General features: G+C 50.8%; 1 protein-coding gene across 6 annotated transcripts in view; it reads right to left on the bottom strand.

Annotated features, from left to right (window-relative positions):
* Positions 1-1,991: 1,991 nt before the first annotated feature.
* DMXL2 (Dmx like 2) overlaps positions 1,992-20,187 on the bottom strand; it is a 49,422-nt gene continuing 31,226 nt past the window's right edge. Inside the window, exons 25-45 of one of the 6 annotated variants that reach the window (XM_072982164.2) lie at positions 19,672-19,863; positions 18,870-18,946; positions 18,405-18,532; positions 17,578-17,826; positions 15,696-15,737; positions 13,899-14,077; positions 13,090-13,223; positions 12,663-12,748; positions 11,525-11,729; positions 9,896-10,013; positions 9,357-9,416; positions 8,892-8,978; positions 8,643-8,764; positions 8,306-8,459; positions 7,394-7,454; positions 7,112-7,239; positions 6,693-6,770; positions 6,212-6,303; positions 6,034-6,086; positions 4,247-4,464; positions 1,992-3,748 (exon numbers count right to left, since the gene is read on the bottom strand). In XM_072982164.2, coding sequence (XP_072838265.2) covers positions 3,539-3,748; positions 4,247-4,464; positions 6,034-6,086; positions 6,212-6,303; positions 6,693-6,770; positions 7,112-7,239; positions 7,394-7,454; positions 8,306-8,459; positions 8,643-8,764; positions 8,892-8,978; positions 9,357-9,416; positions 9,896-10,013; positions 11,525-11,729; positions 12,663-12,748; positions 13,090-13,223; positions 13,899-14,077; positions 15,696-15,737; positions 17,578-17,826; positions 18,405-18,532; positions 18,870-18,946; positions 19,672-19,863 — 2,673 coding nt within the window. In that variant the 3' untranslated portion in view covers positions 1,992-3,538. Of the gene's footprint in view, positions 3,749-4,246; positions 4,465-6,033; positions 6,087-6,211; positions 6,304-6,692; positions 6,771-7,111; positions 7,240-7,393; positions 7,455-8,305; positions 8,460-8,642; positions 8,765-8,891; positions 8,979-9,356; positions 9,417-9,895; positions 10,014-11,524; positions 11,730-12,635; positions 12,749-13,089; positions 13,224-13,898; positions 14,078-15,695; positions 15,738-17,577; positions 17,827-18,404; positions 18,533-18,869; positions 18,947-19,671; positions 19,864-20,187 lie in introns of those variants that run through there. The other 5 variants (XM_072982166.2, XM_072982168.2, XM_072982167.2 and 2 more) reach the window with 5 other exon arrangements.

The raw sequence follows: 20,187 nt of genomic DNA, 5'->3' as shown, positions 1-20,187 counted from the left end.
GGTCCTACGGCTGCTTGGGTAAGATCTGCAGAGAAAGCTCCGGCTAACACCCGGCTGCACTTTGGAGGGCGAGGCAAGGCTGATGGGTAGGAGGATTTCACAGAAGGTTGGCTGGAGAGCCGAAGCTCGCAGGGGGAAACAGGTTCCGTTTCAATCGGCTGTTGGCATGAATTTGAAGAGGCAGCTGTTTGATCAGAAGGGGCATTGAAAGTGGAGGTTTCGTAGGAGTAGACGCCACCCAGTCAGAAGATAAATGGGATCCGTGGCTGGTTTTAGAGGCACAGCAGAGGGGTCACTTATTTGTCGCAGTGTGCTTTAAGGACAGGCAACACAGTCCCCTCCTTGACCCTTGCATTAGGACACCACAGCCAACAGGATGGCAGGTCACCAGCCTACGTGGCAGAAGACCGGTGGTTCAACGACTCGCTCGAGACTATTCTGTCCTTTGGAGAGACGTTAGATTCTCCGTCTGGCTGTCCAGCCTGCTTGCTTTTCATTCTGCATGCTAGTAACTTCCACGTTTCCACAAAGCCTCAGAAGGAACTGTGGTCCCTACCCACCTCCTCTGTGGCTTGGGAGTGTGGAACATGCTGATTCCTTCGTAAGCCAAGGAGCTGAATGAAATGGCAGTAGTCCTTATGCTCTCAAAGGTGGAAGTTAAAATATAGATATATGACACCCACCCTCCCCTGGTTGCTTCATGCTCCCCACACTGGGTTGGACGGCCATGGCTTTGTGGTTTGGGACTGGCCGGGATGGCAGGTTGTGGCTGGCGTGGGATTTGTGGGAAGCGGCGCCCTTCTAGGAGACCCTCCGTCCCCCACGTCTTGAAAGATCTGTGATGCTGTCTGTGCACTTGCCCAGCTCACCGGCCAGCATCCCCCCCTTTAACAAAAACCGACATGAGTAGCAGTCGTGATCAAAGGGACATGCCCGTGTGTGTATTTCCTGGTGCCACAGAGAAATAAATGTGTTGGGGAATGGGCCAATGTGTTGTGACTCCCGTCGTGTTCAAAGGCAGCAAGCCCACAAGCTGGTTGGGAAGCGGAAACCAGGTGGTGCAGTAGCCACCTTTGCTGGAATATGAGCCACGCCTGCGTGAGCCCAGGATCCGACCTTACCAGGCCAGGGTGTCTTCACGCTTCGTCCATGTCCTCCAGTGGGAATCTGGTCTTTACTTTCAAGACACGTCACTGCCCTTTCCTGTATTCACTCTTATCATACACATCATCCTCATTCAAGGTAGGCCACTGTGTTATTTTTTGTTTAACTTTTTGTTTCCTGAGGTTTTTAAGAACCTAGCTTTGTGTGTGTGTGTGGGGAATAATAATAATAATAATAATTGCACACCATCAAGTCAGTTCTTTCCAGGGTTTCCTTGGTATTGAGTACTCAGAAGAGGTTTCCCATTCCCTACTCCTGGGGTGCCTTGGGACCTGTGCAGCTTCTGACCAAGGCGACCCAGGCTGGCTGTTTTTCCACAGTAGGGGAACTGAACTCCCAGCTCTGCAGCCGGAGACCTCAGGCACTGAGCTATCCTGCAGGGTGGGCTAGAAATGTAACCGACAGTCAAACTAAAATAAATGCACGCTCTCTGCAGGAACCGCTGGACCCCACTGGGGTCTGGGTGGGCAATGAGCTGGGCTGAGGGAGCAAGGACCCCAGCTTTGGGCCACTTTGTCTTCTCCTGCTGCTGTGAGAGGCAACCGGTGGGGGCGGGTGGGGTGGGGCGGGGGCTCAAATGTTCCATGAAATAAAAGGAATTTATTTAAGTTACAAAGGTAAAACTATCAAATGACTATTTGCCTTCCTCTCATAGACATACTTCACAGCTTGCAATTAAAGACTGCCTGTAGACAAAGTTGCATTTTAACCGATCATTTCCTCCCACCGGCCCTCTTTTACGGTACAGTCCAGACAGCCACATTCTCATGGGAGGGGGGAGGAAAAAAAGATACAGTTTGCCAACATTGAAATACACAGACATCAGCTTGTTATCGTAAGTAAGACCACGTCTTCCTGTTTATAACAGAGAAAAATACATCTAAAGATGACAAACAAGAGCCGGTTATTTTACAAGCAAACAATACTGACCTCTGCATAGTTTATACAGTATGCTGCGGAAACAGTTTAGATTACCAAGTTTTGTCGACTATTTGACTAGCTGGCCACATGGAAGCCTGACATTCATCTGAAAATGTGGCATCGTATGGGGCTTTTTTTTCTAGAGCTTTTCATGAATGCAGTTTCTCTGTCGGGTCTTTTTTTTCTTCTTGGTTTTTTATTTTTTTTTGGAAGGAAAATAAAATGAAATTAAAAACCTTAAGAGGATGACTGGAAATAGGGCTCCAGTTGGCTCACTGCACACAATACATTCCTAGTGCAAAGGCAGGAGTCAAAATAAATGGCCGGAGAGGGAGGGAGGGAGGGAGGGAAGGAGGGGTGCCAAGCCCAGCCTTTGAACAGAAGGAAGGGAATGACTGATGCACAAAAGGAAAGGCCCTGTGAAAACTCTCGCTTGCCTCCGAGAAATGAACCCCCCCCCCCAGATGCCATTACGCAGCTTATATCCTGGGCCCGGCCGGTCCAGAAAGGGAAAGACTCAGCCCCAGCCTTCCATGTCCCTCCTTTGTCCAATAGCCTCCGGCCCGAAAACATTATTTTGAAAAAAGCATAAAGTGCAGGCAATATAAGGAAAACTCCTCAGGCTCAGAGGAAAATGTGCTTTTCTGGGCAATTTCTGAGACTGACTGCTTGAACACTAAGTTTGGAAAGAAGTGGGGAAATGTTTCAGCATCATAGAAATAACACATTTACCCTACAGTACATTCCTCATTGCACAAAAGTCCACGGGCTGTGTGGGCGTCACATTTTCGTAGTGGTATGAACCCAAATAATAATAATAATAATAATATTAATAATAATAATAATATAATGTCAACAGTGATTCTTAATAAACAACAACATAAAATCACACTCACTGGGAATACCCTTCATTAATTGAGACTTATTTTGAAAACAGAGGGGGAAAAAATGGAGACATGCTTTGATTCAGTAACAAGGATTTGGAAAAGTCTCCCAAACGTAGGTCAAAAAACCCGCCGGCTGCCTTCAGGTGTCTGCCACGGATGGCGGGACGGTAAGCCACAGAGTGCTCCGTTATGTGGACGAGGCCCTGGGGTGTGTGTGCGGGGAGCACCGAGGAGGGACGGCCATCGCCATATTCCCCCCCCCCCTTGGGATGGTCAGCTCCGATCGAGGGCATGCACGTCCATCCTGCCAACCCGCCGGTGCAGGGTTCAAATCAACACAAAGGTGCGTAAGGGGTTTTGCGGTGGTGGTGAAGAAGGGGAAGACACTGCTCTTCCAGTGAAATTTCAACTCTAGCATTAAAACGCCGCAATAAATTACTTGGGACAGCTAAGTGGAGGGGCCTTCCTTCCTTCTTTCTCCCGAAGGCGCCTGCCACGTCCCCCTCCGAGGGCGGGAACCCCCGTCTGGCGCAGGGAGCGCCTGCCGCAGGACTCCGAGCGAAGCGTTACAGGATATCGCAAAGGCTGGAAGGGATGTTGAACGCGTTCGGCAGGACGCGCATCTTGAGCGTGCCATCCGCTCCACAGGAGAAGAGGCGGTTGCCTGGGGCCAGTTCGATCTGCATGACGCCCGTGCTGAGGTTCCGGAAGATGGATTGCTTAGCGTGCTCGTGTTTGAAGGAGTGGATCAAGCCGTAGCTGGTCAGCCTCCACACCTAGAGCCGAAAGAACAAACGCAATGCGCCCTGAGACGGCGGTAGAGCCCGGGCCCAGGAAGAGATCGGATCTCTCTCTCTCTCTCTCAGGCACGCACCAAATGCAGGGATCACAACACCATCCCAAAGCCTCCCCATCTCCGGGAAAGGGTTGCCAGGCAAAGTGGATGCCGTGCAGAGGCACCGGCGGGGCCAACGCATCGGATCCCCTCAAAGGCCGCTTTGGAGGCTCCCAAGGCTGGCACATGGGCGGCTGAGAAGGGAGGGGAGAGACGGCCTGGAGCCGGGTCCCACCCTGTCTGCCAGGTGTGGCAATTCCTCTCTTTGGGGATAGGAAAACTCATGGCTGGTGGGGAGAGAAGGCTGTCTCGGGGACACCGATGGGTCTCCTCCTCCTCCACTCTACCCCGAAGGGCGTTGTCTCCCTGGGGGGGTGGGCAGGGCTCCCCTTTGGCCTGCTGCACCTTTTGCTGGGATTCCCCCCCCCCTTCCAAGTACCTTCACGTTGCCTTCTGCAGAGCCTGTGCAAAAGCACTCCTCCGAGGCGTCCAAGGCCAGGGCTTTGACGGAGGAGTCGTGGGCCTGGAAGGTGTGGAGGGCCTGCCTCTGCCGGATGTCGAAGATGGCCACCTGCCCCTTCCGGCCCCCGGAGATCAGCAGCTGGTGCTTCGGGGCGTACTGCAGCACCGTCGCCCCGTGGTCGTGGCAAGTGAAGGCTGGAGGCAGAAAGACAGAGAAACGCAAGAGCCCTTCACCAACGGGGAGCCTCGCGGAACGCACTCCCCGGGACTTGGTCCGAGCAAACCCAGGGGTGTGTGTGTGTGAGTGACGACATCCCAAAGGGATCCCCCCAAGAAACAAGAGGGAACCCCCGGCTTGCTCAGTGACACCCTGGCTCTGGATGCGAGGGGCCTTCCCTTTAAAAAAAGCAACTGTGTGTGTGTGTGTTTACTTCAATCTTCGGATGAGCATGTGAACTCGGGTGATTTTAAAGGGAAGGGAGAGGGTCTCCTATAAAGCATCTGCCCTCAAACAGAACTGGAAAAAAAGCAATTACCTCAAAAGTAATTACCCAGTTACAGTGACAAGCCCCTGGCAAAACATTGCCTTTCGTTACAATCTCAAAAACCAAACAGTTCCTTATTTCTGAGAAGTAACTGGAATTCATACAAATTAATCCTAGGGGCCATGGGAATGGGATAAACGGCTGGCCCACAGAACGAATTTTGCTTTCCTTCCTTGTTGTCCCCTGAATCACAGGCAACGGAGTACGAGGCAGCTGACACGAGCCGGCACCCTCCTCAGGTGAGCTTCCTCCTCTGCCCTGGAACAAGGCCCCGGCCCCAAAGCTATAAAAAGGACCGAATAGTGAGAGACGACACTAGAAAAGGGGTAGAGTTACCACGAGCCAAGTCATAAGCACAATAGCGTTTAACCCGTGCTCTTATGACTGACGGCAGGGAGGCACTAGTTATGGGGCTGAGTGACAGGCAGAGTCGTGGTTTATTCTCTCTGCCGCTTGCCGCGCGGCCTTCTGCAACCCCCCAGGCGGGCCGGCCGGAATTCCTCACGCTCTCCAGCCAAGCACTGGCTCAGAGGAGGGAGGCCGCCGATCGCGACCGGCCCCTGGGCAGGGCCGGGGCTGTTATCAGGCTGATTAGCTGATGTTTGGTCTAGCCCGGCCGGGGACAGCCAACGCCTCCGAAGCCCAGAGGCCCTCCGGCTCTCCGGGCTGTGAGCCAAGGGCGGGCGGTCCATCTCGGCACAAAGCTCAAGCTGCTCAGGGTGGAAAGGGCGGTGCCATGTGGGGTTCCACTTTTTGTCCATTTGGGACAAGAACACACACATACACACACACACACCCATTGGTTCTCAGAAGGAGGGTTGCAAGGAACGCAGAGGAACTGAAAGGAGGGCTGTCACGCAAGGAGCAACCCTCGAAAGACTCTGATGATGATGGCAGGGTTTCAGGGCTGCAAGCCCTGCCATCACGATGACACTGATCACAAGAGCGGGAGAAAACGACTGCCCTCGAAGGGTCCTCTGGGCCCTGGTGCCACCAACCTAAAGCTGGTGTGAGAGTCAACCACGAGTGCTGCAGATCCTTAGTACGGGGAGGAGGAGAGGGCCCAGCAAACACACGCCCCCCCCCCCCCCGTTGAGGACACACACGCGGCGTCCTGGCCCCAGGGTTAAGGAAGAGTCCAAGCCACCACCTCCAGCAACACAGAACAGTGTTTTGACCCCACTTGCCCTGACCCAGCAACCACAGTCAACGAACCTACCATGTATGAGGTTGTTAGAGGGCGACACTAAGGTGTCCCACAGACACACATTTCTGCAAATGAAAAGAAACACACACACACACACACACAGGCAATTAGTACTTCATTAGTCACCATGCCTGCATTCTTCCCACATGCTCCCCACCCCCCCTCATTCCCGAACCCCTCTTGAACCCACCGATGGTCGCTGGACTGCCCCGAAGTGGCCACGAGGCTTGACGAGGTGATGAACGCAAAGTCACTGGTGGTTTTGCTGTGGCACGGCCAGCTCTGTGGAAAACGGGCAAGAGGCAATGATCAGCCGCACGGTTAAACACAAAAGCATGCAAAACTCAAACCCAACCACCTGTCTACACAAACTTCCCATCGTGTCTACATAGAACACAACCAGAGAGAAAGCAGCTGGAACGAGGAGGGGCGTTTCCAGCCCTCGCTCCCGGGGCCTGCCAGTTCCACAGAAGAGGAAATGGAGAAGAAAGCAATTAACACATTCATGCATCCACTTAACACGACACTTGCTCCGTCAACAAAAAGCAAACAGGGAAAAAACCCAGAACCAATTAGATGGGTCAGGCTTCCTCTCAAACTGCTTACAATTTTTATTTAAAAGGGTATCCAGAATAAAAAAAGAGGAACTAAGAATGGCCTCATCTCCTTACCAAATAGGGCTTAGGGTTACTCGCTGCCTGGTTCACTTGCCAAATGCTTAAGTAGCCCTCTCCATCAGCTACACCACACTGCAAGGAAAAGAGAGAAGAGAGAGAATGAGAATTTACCCCCTTCTTTTATGACTTCATCCTGACTTGCCAGAGATGTTCCAGGCGACCGATGCCCACAGATATCCAGTAACAATTATTTCAAAGCTTTTTATGGAGGGAGCAGCCTTTATCAGGGGCTGTCGTCTTCCCACACCCCGCCCCATCCTGCTGCTTCCTCCAGGAATCTGGTCGGCCTCTATGGGGAGCAGGTCTGAGACAGGCAGGCCTTGGGACCGCCACCTTCTTGGGGGGGGGGCTTCAGTGGGTCCAGATGTTAAGCGACGGTGCCGTACTTTAGACGCCCATCCGGGAACGCTCACCTTGTTGCCCTGAGAATTAAAGTACAGCCGAGTCACCCTGGCGTTGCCGGCTTGACGGAAGCACACCAGCTGCTGCGGCCGGGTCCATTCGAACATGCGGACACTCCCATCCTGGGCACCGGTAAGGTCTGGAAAGGATGTCCATGCCCCAACGCGAGAGGCAGTGGGTGGGTCAGAGCACAAGCCATGAAGGAAGGAAACGCTCTGTGTCAGTTACTGGCACACCCTCGGTTCTTCCCCCCTCCCCCCGCCTCCCTCCCTGGTTAAACACAAGCGACTCACAATACTGGTGGACCGGATGGGAGGTCATCCTTTTCACGTTGTTCAGATTCCGCTTGATGAGCTTCAGGGAACAGGAAGGAGATTTATAGTCATTGTTCACAGCAAAAAGATGGATTATAGGTTTTTAAAAAAATTAAGTCCAGGTACGTTACACCCAGAAAACCCCGGAAGGGTCTGGATTGACAACAACGCAGTGCTGTTGCTATTGTTTCTGGGTGGCTTTCAGGTTCCACCTTTTGAGCTGCAATCCTTGGCAGATTGGCCCGTGGCCGCCCCATCCGCCTTGTCTCTGAGTAAACGTGAGCATCAGGTGAAGTTAGGAGGACATACGGACAGGAATGCCAATGGGGTAAAGGGCTTGCATGCCGCCTGTTCCCACACAACCGCCCCGCACAGAAGGCTTTTCTGCCTCCAACTTTTTTGCAGGGAGAACCGTCTGTGGCAGCGGGGACACATCCGGCCATCTCGGGCACCCGTTTGCCATGCGGAAAACCTGACCTATTTTGCCAGTGAGGGGGCGGGACCTGTAAACAGTAGGAAAGGAGCGCAGGAAAAACAACGACACTTTCTTTCCTTACACCACAGGAGTGATGCGGGGAGGAAGAGTGAGGCTAAACCATGCAGGCAATCGAGAGAAGCCAACTCCATGGGGTCCTTGCAGAACCAGAACATCCCCTCTTACAAGTAATCTGGCACGCATGGCCACCTGGTGGCGATCCCGTCTTTTTGTAAAGAAACACTCACAGAAATGGCACACACCCCGATTGTGGTGCCATGGATGGCAACAGGCACTTCTTGCCATCAGGGGCCTTCCGGACGGCTGGCCCTCGACACCCTCCCTCTCGGCCACCCCTGGACCCCTGCAGGGAAGGCCGGCTCACAAGAGGGAGCAACGCTGAAGAAGCTACGTACCACGCCAGCCCCAGTGCTTGTTTGCCCGCTGCCTAACCACGGCATAGACGAGGCGGACGACAGCGAGACAGGCTGCATTTGTGCCACGGCATAGGACCCGGCGCTCGACTGCGTGAGTGTGGTGGTGGAACCACGGAAGTCGACGTCATCTGAACTGGAAACGCAAAAACAGAAGAATGTCGTAACACGTCATTTCTGACCCTCCTCTCAAAAGAGTTCATGGATCACCAACAAGCCATTGTTCAGGAGTTGGTGGGACATGGGCGACGTAGTGAACGTAGTTCTTATGACCCGGGCTGCTCTCCCGTTAAGACTCTGGGGCGGCGGCCAAGCCCACCTTTTAGATTCTCGGTCATACTCTTCCCCGATCCAGATATATGGCTGGGCAGCCAAGAGGGCGGAGACGTCCAGTTCTTGAACGTCGTGGGTAGAAGCTAAAACGATCTCATTGATGTTGGCCTGGAAAGGACGAAGACGACCACATCAGCGGAGGCGGAAGCGGAAAAGGCGCCTCCCGGTGAGCCAAACAAGGCAGGGGATGTGAGCAAGCGGTGAACGTGAACGAGGGCCGGTGGGCGGGATTTACCTTGTTCACGGCGAATGCCATGATCATATCCGACTCCTTGTGAATGATTTTCGCTCGGCCTCCAGGGTAGCCGAGTTCTGCCTCTACCTGCAAAACATCAGAATGGCATACTCTGAACAAGTGCGTTCAGAGGGTTTGATGGTAGAAGGAACCCAATGCGAGAGAGAGAGAGGGAGAGAGGGAGAGAGAGATAGAAAGAGGCATGCAAGGGAATCTTAGAAGGAACAGCCATCTTTGAGAGAAAGGGTCCCTGGGTTTCTCCTCCTCCTCTCTTGAAACACAAGGCCACAACAGGAGTGAACCAAAGTTAAGGTCTATCTGGTGTTAGCATGAAGGCAAAGGACCTGCCAGAAAGGTTACTTTGAGCGTGTTAGCAGACCCTTTAGAGGCTGAAAGGAACGAAAGCTGGCCCCGCGGTGATTTCTGAAAGTGCACCTGAGAGGGGTCTGGGAGACGGGACGCTACCTTGTTTTTGTTGGCTGCTAGGCTGTTTTGTGTGCTCTGCTCCACACGGTCTTCTACAGACTACACCACACCACATGGGCCACCAACACAAAACACATGCACAAACACATATAGAAGAAAAAAAAAAAGAATGAAAACATGCCACACTGGGGGCTTTAGAAGGACATCCTAACGAGGATGCTAATGCATTTGCCTGGGATTTGGGGGAAGGGGGTTCAAGCCAAGCCGCTTGCAACGTGAGGTATCCCGGATGAACACAAACACAGGCCAATAACCAAGCTGGAGAGCAGTGGGGCTGGACCCAAGATCACCCAATGGGGGGTTGGGGGGGGGAGCACCGCCGATGGGAACAGGCGGCCGCTTGCCAGAGAGAGACAACACTTTTAAAGGCATGAAGCCCCGCTCAAGCAAAATGAAGGGGAAACAATGTCAACCCATTGAAATCAAAGGTGTGCCTAAAAAACAAGAGGTTGCTTCAAGAGAGAGGAAAGATCTCACATGGCCTCAATCCACGCTGTTTGCCATGCTCCCGAGTATACCTCACTTTGCTTCCTCTTCCTGGTGAAGATGTAACGGATGAAGGCGTCCCGCAGCAGTTCTTGCTTGACCAGGAAATGCCACAACCTTTTAGCCGGCAGTGCCGAATAATCTTTGGATCTGTTGGGAGCACAGAGGGGAAGGGAAGACGTGGTTTTACTGCAGCACTTTCCCCCCAGTTCACACACAGACACAAAAAGGGTGGGAGGGAAAAAAGGAAAGAAAAAAAATTAAAAAGAAAGGGGAAAAAGAAACAGAAAACAAGTATTTTGTCTGTCTGTGTCTATGTGAAATGCCAGACAAAAATAGTGAATAAACAAAAGGAAATGAGTAGGTCTATAAAGGAGGGTCTTCCAGGCACACAGGTCACATAGAAAGGTTGTGCATTCATAAATGATCAAGGTTCATCCAGCAAGTTCTACAGATTTGCAGAGAACAAGAGGGATTGATTCTCAAAACAAGGGTCTGCGATCAAAAGATGCCTTTCACGGAGGCTCCCTCAATGACCACCCACATAAAGCTGAACGGAAGAAAACGGCTGAAAGAGGCAGACCTTCGCGATAGGTGACCGTACGTCATACAGTCAACATCAAAGGCACCTGGAGCTATCCCTGGCTTGGAGCGCCAGATGTGTTCCCAGAAAGGAAGCACGGACCAGACTACGAGGGCTGAAAGCAAAGCGTGCTGCTTCTAGGTCGCCCCATAGCGCTTCATGCACTCTCTGGGTGTTTTGCGATCTCGAATGATGCAAGCTACACCTGGCCTCCCCCCACAGTGAGCTGGGCCCTCCATTTCCCAACTTCAGAAGGATGGAAAGCTGAGTCTAGCTCAAGCCAGCGACCTGAGCCCGCTTGGAATCAAACGCAGGTCGCGAGCTGGTTCTTGAGTGCAGAACGGGAGCTCAACCACCGCACCATGAGGTCCTTTTAACACGATCCCTTATGCCAGGCGTTCTGGAGGTCCAGTCTACCTCCAGGATGGAGCAGGCCCATCCGGCCTCCCAGCAGAGGTCCTGTCTACTCCGTGCAGAGCGGGTCGTCACAGGGCCCGGGGGACGCCAAGACAACCTCTCTGCCGAGACGGGTAGACAGATCTCCTGACTCCTGGGCCCCCATCTGCGGACCTCCAGCATGCAGTGGGGTAGACTGGGGCCCAGGATAGCTACATCCATATAACTGCACAGAGCAGGTTGACTGAGCCCCAGGGTGTCCAGAGGCCCTGTCTTCTCTCTTCTGGGGCAGATCGGGCCCCCACCGAGCATCACAAACTGGATGCCCAAGCGTGCAGGCGGAAACTAACCCGTGCTAAAGAGGCAGCACTAAGTGAAGTATTACTGTACCTCTCTAAAGGACACAATCACTTCTACTTGTAAGGTTTTGCTAACAGCTTTATGGATTGCCATCAGAATTGGAATTTTAAGTTGACCCTGTTCCGTCAAAGGAGGAGAAAGAAAAAGGAACAGCAAAACCAAATCTGTGCCAACTGATGTGCTATTAAGTCATGGCAATTTGCCGTGTGCGCAGCGTTCCCAAAAATCCAGGTGACACTGACTTGGTACAAATCATCCACTTATTAACAAAGCACAGAACACGATGCCTCCTCCTTCTGAAAGACAGCCCTCCTTTTCATACCTGAATGGGGTGTTCTCGGGGTCAACCATGGCTTTTATCCGGGCAGCAGCAGCTGCAGCTCCTCCTGCGGCAGATTCAGGGAAACAGGTATTGACGTAATTGGGAGGGGGCCCCTCAAACCGGTCCACCCTCTCTTGCAGGATCCGCTCCCAGTTTTCTAGGTTCCTGATGACGGCAATGCCCAGCGGCGATTTCACCGGGAGCTCTGGGAAAAAACAACAACACAATGATCAGCGACAAGAAGGTGTGTTTGGATGGGGATTTTTTTTTTTAAAAGTCACAGCAAAACAACAGCACTGTACAATTCTTGCAGAAATGACAACTCTATCCTGCTTATGCGTTTTACGGCAGGGAGCTTCTGATGCCGCTTTTCAAATACTTGAAAGGCTGCCCCACAGAGGGGCAGGGGAAGGGCTCAGTTCTCGAGCGTCGCAGAGGGCAGGATCCATAACAAGGGGCTCAAGTTAAAGAAAGCCAGATTTCAGGTGAATATGAGGGAAAAAAAACTTCTTAACTCTTACGAGCGGTACGAAAATGGAACCCGTGACCCCACGGGGAGACAGTGAGCGCTCCAACGCTGGAGGCCTTCAAGGGAAAATTAGACACCCCCCCTCTGTCACCTCTGCTTTGATGTTTATTCCTGCCTTGAGCAGGGGGTTGGATTCGACGGCCTTCGAGGCTTTTCCCAACTCTGTTATTCTGTGGTTCTATGATTATACTCTATAATTTTCTGGAAAGGGAAGGAGGGTCTGTTTTAATGTCATCCTTCTTTGCAGTTTTTTCGACGGCAGTCAGATGACATCAGTGAGGGGTGCTTTAGCCTCAGGTTCTTGCGGATGATCCTCGAGTTCCTTTTTAGCTCTACAATTCTTTATTCTCACTTTTTCTTTTCTTTTTTACATGTGTGCTTTTCTCTCTCCCCGCCCCCCCCCCCCGCATTAATAAACATCTAATTTTTGGTTAGCTTGAATGCAGCCTTTGTGACTTTATGTTCTGCACCTCAAATGCCATTTATGGGGTAATGGTGGCATAAATTCAGTGGGATTTATTTTTGCACGAACTGACTTCTGATGACACTGCTCGGGGTGCGTTCTTCTCAAACGCTCACTTATGATTAAAGAGTGTGCCACTTTCTCACCTGATATCTCTAACCCTGTAATGGGGAAAAAATTCTTCACGTTGTTCAGAGCGAGCTTGACCATCGCCAAGTGGATGAGCGCCCAGCTGCAAAGAAAAGGACAGTTTCGTTCAGCAAAAGAGAAACTCAAATTTAAATTGTGGCTCAAAGTTTATCACATTCTTGCAAGTTGGGTGTTTATCAAAAGAAGCGAGAAACCAATAAACAGCCCGGTCCTGCGGTTGTTCCCTTGGGAAGCCCACGGCGTTCCCCGGATTTACCTCCAGGTTGGTTGCCCCCCCCCCGCCCCTTCCCAGAAAGCCTTGAGCTCCATGACGGGAGAGCAACGAGATGCCAACAGAGTTAGCTGAACTCGGATCCATCCATGGAACCAATTCCCAAAGAGGGGCCCCATTCAAGAGGTAAAGGGCATGGCAGGAACCACTACCTGTAAGAGTTGGGGTCCTTGTGCTCCAGGATCTGCGTATCCGAGAGGAAAGCATCCTCATCATCCTCATCCTCACTATGGATGCTTTCATCAGAGTCGTAGATCACACCACTGTCTGAAAAAGGAAGGAATGGCTGTAAAGAAAGGACAGAATTAGACATCAACATGGTTTTTTTGCCAACAAGCGCCCTGCCATCATCATTTCTTATCCTCATTTAAAAAACAACAACTTTTCATGTGCAGGTAAAAAGAAAGCCGGTTTCAAACAGAAACCTCCGCCTGCATTCCTAAAATGCTTGGAAAGATGGACACGAAACCATTCCCTCTATGAGCACCCCTTTGGTGAGCGGCTGGTTCGGCAGGGGACGTCCAGGTCTTGGGGTCCAGGAGGAACCCCTGGCTCTAAATCCAGCTGTTCAAGCCACCAGCGGCAATCCTGTTGCCCAGTTGCGCAAGCCGTGCAACTCTGGGGAGCAAAGTAGCTGCGTAGCTTCGTGGCTGGGAGTTCGATTTCTGCCCCCCCCCGAGACGCCTTGACAAGGGCTGGACTCCACGATGCACAAGGTCTCTTCCAGCTCTGTGATATGAATCTATAAATCTCCATAGAGCTGCTCCACCCAAAGAGAGAAGAGCTGCGAAGGGGGGAATCCCGCCTCCAGAAGGTGGACCCTGGACCTAAAACGCTGCCTTCTTTCCAAGGAAGGGCAGGAGCCCCACCGCCCTCCAGATCCGTTCGTTCAGCAGGACTCTTCCTCTTGCCCCACCCGTCAATGAGACACGTTTACGACACAAAAAAACCCCCGATCTACCTTTGCGATGAAATAATCCAACATGCTGAGTTCGGGAGGGATGAATTTTTCTTTGTACGAAGGCCTCTCGGCTGGCACGGGCGGGGGGACGCTGTCCTTCACGGGCCTCCCCGGGACTAACATCCTCATGTTGAACCGACGGCGGTGTTTATCCATTTCCTCGGAAGGAACGGGAGGGGCTGCAAGGCAAAGCAAAAGGTTCAGCTGCGAGCCGGGATCGGCAGCTCCTGGCCGGTCCTTTCACGGGCCCCTTGCTCAGTATCTTTGGGTGAAAATGTCCGTGTTCTCTTTGGAAAAGTGTAAAAAACAAACCAACCAACAAACCAAAAAAATAAATAAATCTCATCAAAGTTGTTAGGTTGAAAAGGAAAAAAATTAAAAAAACACACTCAAGCTATTCAGAGCTACGACACCTAGAAGGCCACAGCAACTGTAATCTTCCGTCAGACCTTATTTAACAGGAGGAGCGGCACAATTTGTAACCAGAAGGAGAGCAGTCAACGGTGCCAGGAAGGTTTTCCAATGGGTCCACCAGTCAACGTCTTCTAGTCTTAGAATGACAACTCCTCACAACGTTTGGAAACGCTTACAATTATCCTGTGCCATTTCAGCCTTTGTTAGAACGGCCAACACAAGGGGATGCACAACCCCTAATGTTTTCTTTTTTTCTTTTTTTCTAGAAGTGTGTTTGGGAAAACAGGACCGAAGATTACAGTTACCAGGTTCACATAGATATATGTGCCAGGTACACAGATGAACTTCTCTTAACGTTGGTCAAATATTGCCAAATATTGGTCAAGCATCGTTAAAACCGTCTCCGAAACAATTAGAATAATAATTGCAATAGTAGGCAACACCTGTGTATTGCTTTTTTTAAAAAAATATTTTTGCAACAGATTTGCTGTCCTTTCAAGAAGAAAATTTATTCTTGTGAAAGAAGAAAGACTGTTTCCCCTCTTTTTAAATCTGACCTGTTAGTAAAGGCCAGCTTAGCTTATGCATTCCTAAGAGTTAAGAATCAGCAATGGTGTTCCGGCTTGGTCTTTCTAGTTCTAGAAAACGCCATTGAGAAACTGCTCACAGTGGCCACTGTCAACAAAGCAACAGCCAAATGCAAGCCCGTCAACCCGTTCCAGTTTACGTTGCAAAGAAAAAAAAGAGGGGTGTGTGTTTCGTTCTAGCCTTTTCCCTCTTGCTGAGCCTTTATAAAGCAGTCCACCTGCCGGCTCAGAGGTCAACTGGGGCAATATTAATCTGCAATTTTAAAGGGCAGGGGGAAGCTTCTTTCAGCCTGAGAAACCAAATGTCATTCCAGAGAAATCTCTCCAGAGCCACACACCTGATGTGGCCAGGGACAAAGGGAAAAACGAGAGAGCACACAACGTTTTGGTTGGAAGTGCTCGTTGGTGGCCCGACAGCCTTGAGAGAGAGGCAGTTCCCACTTTGGGAAGGGAAAAAGCCCTCGAGGGGAAGCCGAGGCGTGTGAGCTACCCAGGGAAAGTGGTGGGGCCACTTGGAGAAACTCAGGGATCCTACAAGGGCCCTGCGGGGGGGGGGGGTCCCTGGGCCTGAGGGGTCCCAGTCTTTCTGCAAGGACTGGCCGGGCTCCTTCAATGCTACACTCCTTGTTCAGGGTTCTCAAAGCTGGAGCAGAAAGGAGGCCAAGAGGTGGCCTATTGTTTTGCTTCATGGATTATCGGACAATATTTGACCACGGTGAAAAACAGGCTGTCACTGAATCTATTTCTCATCCCTACACACAAGGAACGGCTGGCTACGGGACGCATCTTTACAGACCTTCATTAATGTCCTTTGCATCATCAGAGACAGCATCTGCTACTAGGGTTAAAGAAATTTGTTTTCATTAGAAGGAAGGAAGGCAGGCATGATGGAACACGAGCACTGAAACCGGGGCCTCTTCAGGCAGAATTCCCGGGAAAACGAAAACCCCGGTCCTTCCCACTTCTTGCCGTATCACAGAAGGGCCTTGCCATCAACCAGAGAACCTCTGGCTGGGTTTGCGAGCCAGGATCAAACTCACTTAGTTCAATTCTAACCCTGCTTAGTGTCAAGACAGATGTAACGGTACACCATGAGCATGGAGGACGGGAGGTGTCGTTGAATAACACGGTGACGATTACAAGTTCCTGAAGGCTGATTTAAAGCTTCATGGTTTTGCAGAAATTTTATTTACCACCAGGACCAGAACAATGTTTGAGATAAGTTAACGGGTTTCGGTTTCAGTTAAGACTTAAAACCGTCCATCCGTAACTTATTTAACATCTATGGAGGGTGGTACGTATGTATACATGTACACTGTATATAAAATAGCATGCTGCTTATATAAAATAGAAAATAAGTTGAAGTAAGTAAGTAGCCAATTATCGTGATTTTTAAAATAAACTCCTCACCTCCTCCATTTGAAGGCTACTGCTATTCTGACTAATTTGCATGAAAATCTGTATGCAATTACACAGAAAGGACAAAGGAACAGATAAGGATAAAGAGTAACCACGGGGTGGGGGGGAAGCAGCAAAGAGAACAAACAAAAACCCATCACGCCACATGTCCTCTCAGGAATGCCGCTCGTCCAGGAAAACAAACCATTGCAATCAGCACCCACGGGCCTCACCACTGCGCTTTGAGTCCCGGCCAGCAGCTTTCTTGTTGCTGTCTGATAAAATAATGGGATCTGATGACTGTGGATGTTTTAAGGACCCTGCATCTTCTGTGCTAGTGAGTCAGCCTCGTGGCTGATCTGAATCGAACAAATGAGGAGGAGGAGGAGGAGGATTAGAGCCGTAACAGCTCTAAGCACAGAGGAAGTCAGCAGACCCAGTTGGCACTGGAGTGCAATCTGTTCCGTACAGCAACACCTCGCCTTGTGCTGCCTTGTTTGGTGTGGATTTCCACCCTCGAAAAGGGGTCGATGGGGCCCCTGAGAGAGCAGCAGACCTGTCTACCCATTCTGGATCCCCAGGAGCAGACCAGGCTGGGTCTCTGGAAGAGTGGACTACCTACCATGTGCCAAAGTGGAGCAGGCCACCAGAAGACGCAGCATTCTCTCAAGAAAACAGGAGTTCTGTCCCAAAATGTAAGTGAAGCTAAGTAGTGGATGTGTTGGTCCTCTGCATCATTAATCCAGTTTTGTTTCTATGGGAGTGCAAAGCTTATCTCCCCCAAAACTGTCATTCAGACTTTCCAGGTGTTTTACCAAGCACTCTCTACAGAAATTTAAGCTTCTCCTTTCTAATCCATGAGGTCTAGAAACTTTATTCCATTTGCTAAAACACTGATATGATCAAGACATAAATCCTGCTTGGAATCAAACCAGGGCTTTACACCACTGCAGCTACGCTGACTTCAGCAAAACCCTAGAATTGCTCAGCTTTCTGCAGGAAACTCCTCCTTGGCTTATTGGGACTATGGCTTAATGGTGGTTAAACTCTGGCTTAACGTACTGAACGACAACATAGCAACAGGAACAAAGCCAGACGTGTGTGCAGAGCAGTGCCTTTTGTAAAAAAAACATGACAGTTTTGTGCATTATGATGCACCTCTAGGGCAAAATTGCTAAATTGTTTATATAATCCTTTTAAAGGTAGAATTATGAAAACATACTGAGATCTGAAGCATTTTTATTCTTTCAAAAAAAAAAAAAAAAGGATGTCCCAGTTACCTGGAATACTTTCCGACTGCCGTCTGGGTTTGATCACCAGCTTGGCCCCACCCCCGAAGACGGCCGCCCACATCCGGCTGTTCAGAGGGTGAGCGGCCAGGCGGAAGAGCTCATTGCAGGCGTTCGTGGCGAGGGCCTGGATCAAGAGGCTCAGGTAGACGGCGACGACCGCTTCGCAGAGCAAGACGTTCAGCTTCGGCTGGTCCTCATCCTGCGCCGTGCTCAAGAGATTGATCAGGCAGCTCACCCCTGCAAGGACACCCAAGGGGAAAGACCGCTGAGGACCGGCCACCGCCACGGCTTCTCCGTGGAGGGGCAACAGGTCCCATAAGGGGGAAACTAGCAGAAGGCATGGTGGGGGATGATGGAATACATAGTCCTAGGACCCGCGGAGGACCTCAGTTGCCTGTCTTGACGTATCTCATGCAACTCTGCAAAAAGGACAGGAGAGATTTCGTTTTTAAAAAAATTATGTTGTAGCCTGTATGTCATCTGTTGCCACCATCCCAGGTTTTTAAGTATGTTTTTTTAAAAAATTATATTATATTTTATATTTGTGGGTTGGGTGGGATTTGACTGTGTTTTTTTTTAAAGTTCACTTTATCGCTGGAAACTGCCCAGACTAGTATAGCAAGGCCACTAGATGGCATGGTTTGAAAATTTAATAATTAAATCACTGAATCAAATAACCAAGAGCAAACTGAAGTCCTACTAGTTCTAAGGAGAAAGAGCTGAATATTATTGCCTACGTGCGGGCTTAACTAGCTCAGAAAGGGGACAGGGCATCGCTCTCTCTCCCCCAGGAAGAGCCCAGCATGTTTTCTCACCAGGCCACTGAGCAGGCAACGAATTCGGCGTTGCGTGTTCTTCGATGCTTTCTGTCCTCAGCCGGCGACGATCGCTCAGCAGCAGTCCTTGGTAAACCATCCCCGTAAACTGGTTGGCGTCTGTCTGGCTGTTAAAACCAAGTTTTCACACCTCTTAGTATGACGTGCTTAACAGTGGTTTTACGTCTAGTACAGATACCTGTTTTCAGGGGACACACCGACTTTTTCGGCAGTGGAGGAAGCTCTTCCCCCCTGGCCCCATTTCTCATTCACGGCTCATTCGGAATGGTTTTAATCACACAGAAAGGGGTCCCAAAATGGGCCACTGTGTTGAAAGAGTTTTTAAACCATCAGATCTCAATTGAAAACTATGTCCTTCGATCTGTTGGGAGGATCAAGCCCTCAATTACAAAAGAGGACAACACAGATTTGTAAAAAACCACCACCACCTGGTCAATGAATTACCTGTAGCTGTGACTGTCACACAAGGCTTGGTAGATAGAGGCAGAAAGGGAAGCAGCCAAGGAGTACAGAGTATGCACCTAAGGAGGGAGGGAGGGAGGGAACGTCAATTGAGTTTCAGAGAACTCCTCAACAAACTGGTGCTGGGCCAACTTTTTCAATGTGGTTTTTCAGAACAAAGTCTCTGGCTTGGAAAACTATGTGTCTGGGTACATACAGGTGCAGGGAAAAATAGGCCCATGGAAAATACACAAATTTTTGTTAGCTACTTCAGTGTTTGAACTAGATCAAAACTGTTACCCAATCTGTGGCTGCTTTGGCATCCACCCACCCACCCAACCAACCATCCACTCACCTACTCATCCATCCATCCATCCATCCATCCATCCATCCATCCATCCATCCATCCATCCATCCATCCATCCATCCATCCATCCATCCATCCATCCATCCATCCATCCATCCATCCATCCATCCATCCATCCATCCATCCATCCATCCATCCATCCATCCATCCATCCATCCATCCATCCATCCCAACCCCCACCCCACTCCCCAGCTAAATGGTGGGAGGTAAAATCCATCCCTACCTAGAAGGGTCACAAGCGGCCCACTCAGGGACGAAGCAAATGAAGGGTCCCTCATGTTAAGAGTCTACAACTCTTATGTCCCCCTTGTGCCTCCATCTGAACGTATCAAGTCAGGGAAGATGGCTCTATGCGACCGGATCTTCTGAGGGCTACAACCTCAACTGCATTAGGCGCACCCTATTCTTTGGCCCATCCTTTCTCCCCTCCTCGGTTACCTTGGCATCCTCAATGTGAGGATGGGGCGGGGTCTTCATCTGGACAATGGTATGAAGGATATCGTGGACGTGGTTGTTTAAGTAGAGGACCGGGTTGGCTATCACCGTTTTGGTGGATGCAATGCTTGCCGAGAGCAAAGGCAGGGTGGTGGGCAACGGAAGGGGGGACTGGAGCTGCTTGACGGTGGTTTCCTGGTGGGAGGGAGACAGAAGGGCCCAAGTGAGCCTGCAGGAGAGGGAGTGCGTGAGCGAGTCCCCAGAAAACATGCTAGGCACGGCTCCCAGTGTCCCTTTTTGCAGCGAAGCCCTGCCCTACTAAGGGACCTCTTTATTGGCCCAGGTGCCCTGGCTAAGAAATACAAGGCAACCCAAGTCCTGCCAGATCAGACCAGAGCAGGCCTCCTACGTCCCACCACCCGATTTCCACAAGGGTCAGCTTGCCACGACAGGGGGAGGCAGGGTCTCAGGAGTTCTCCAGCACCCTCTGGCTCATGTCGCCCCCACAGCTCACTTCCT

The sequence above is a fragment of the Pogona vitticeps genome, chromosome 12, assembly GCF_051106095.1.
Source record: "Pogona vitticeps strain Pit_001003342236 chromosome 12, PviZW2.1, whole genome shotgun sequence".
Taxonomy (NCBI): Eukaryota; Metazoa; Chordata; class Lepidosauria; order Squamata; family Agamidae; genus Pogona; species Pogona vitticeps.
Note: the sequence above shows the minus strand (reverse complement) of the source record. Positions and strands in the feature narration are given on the sequence as shown.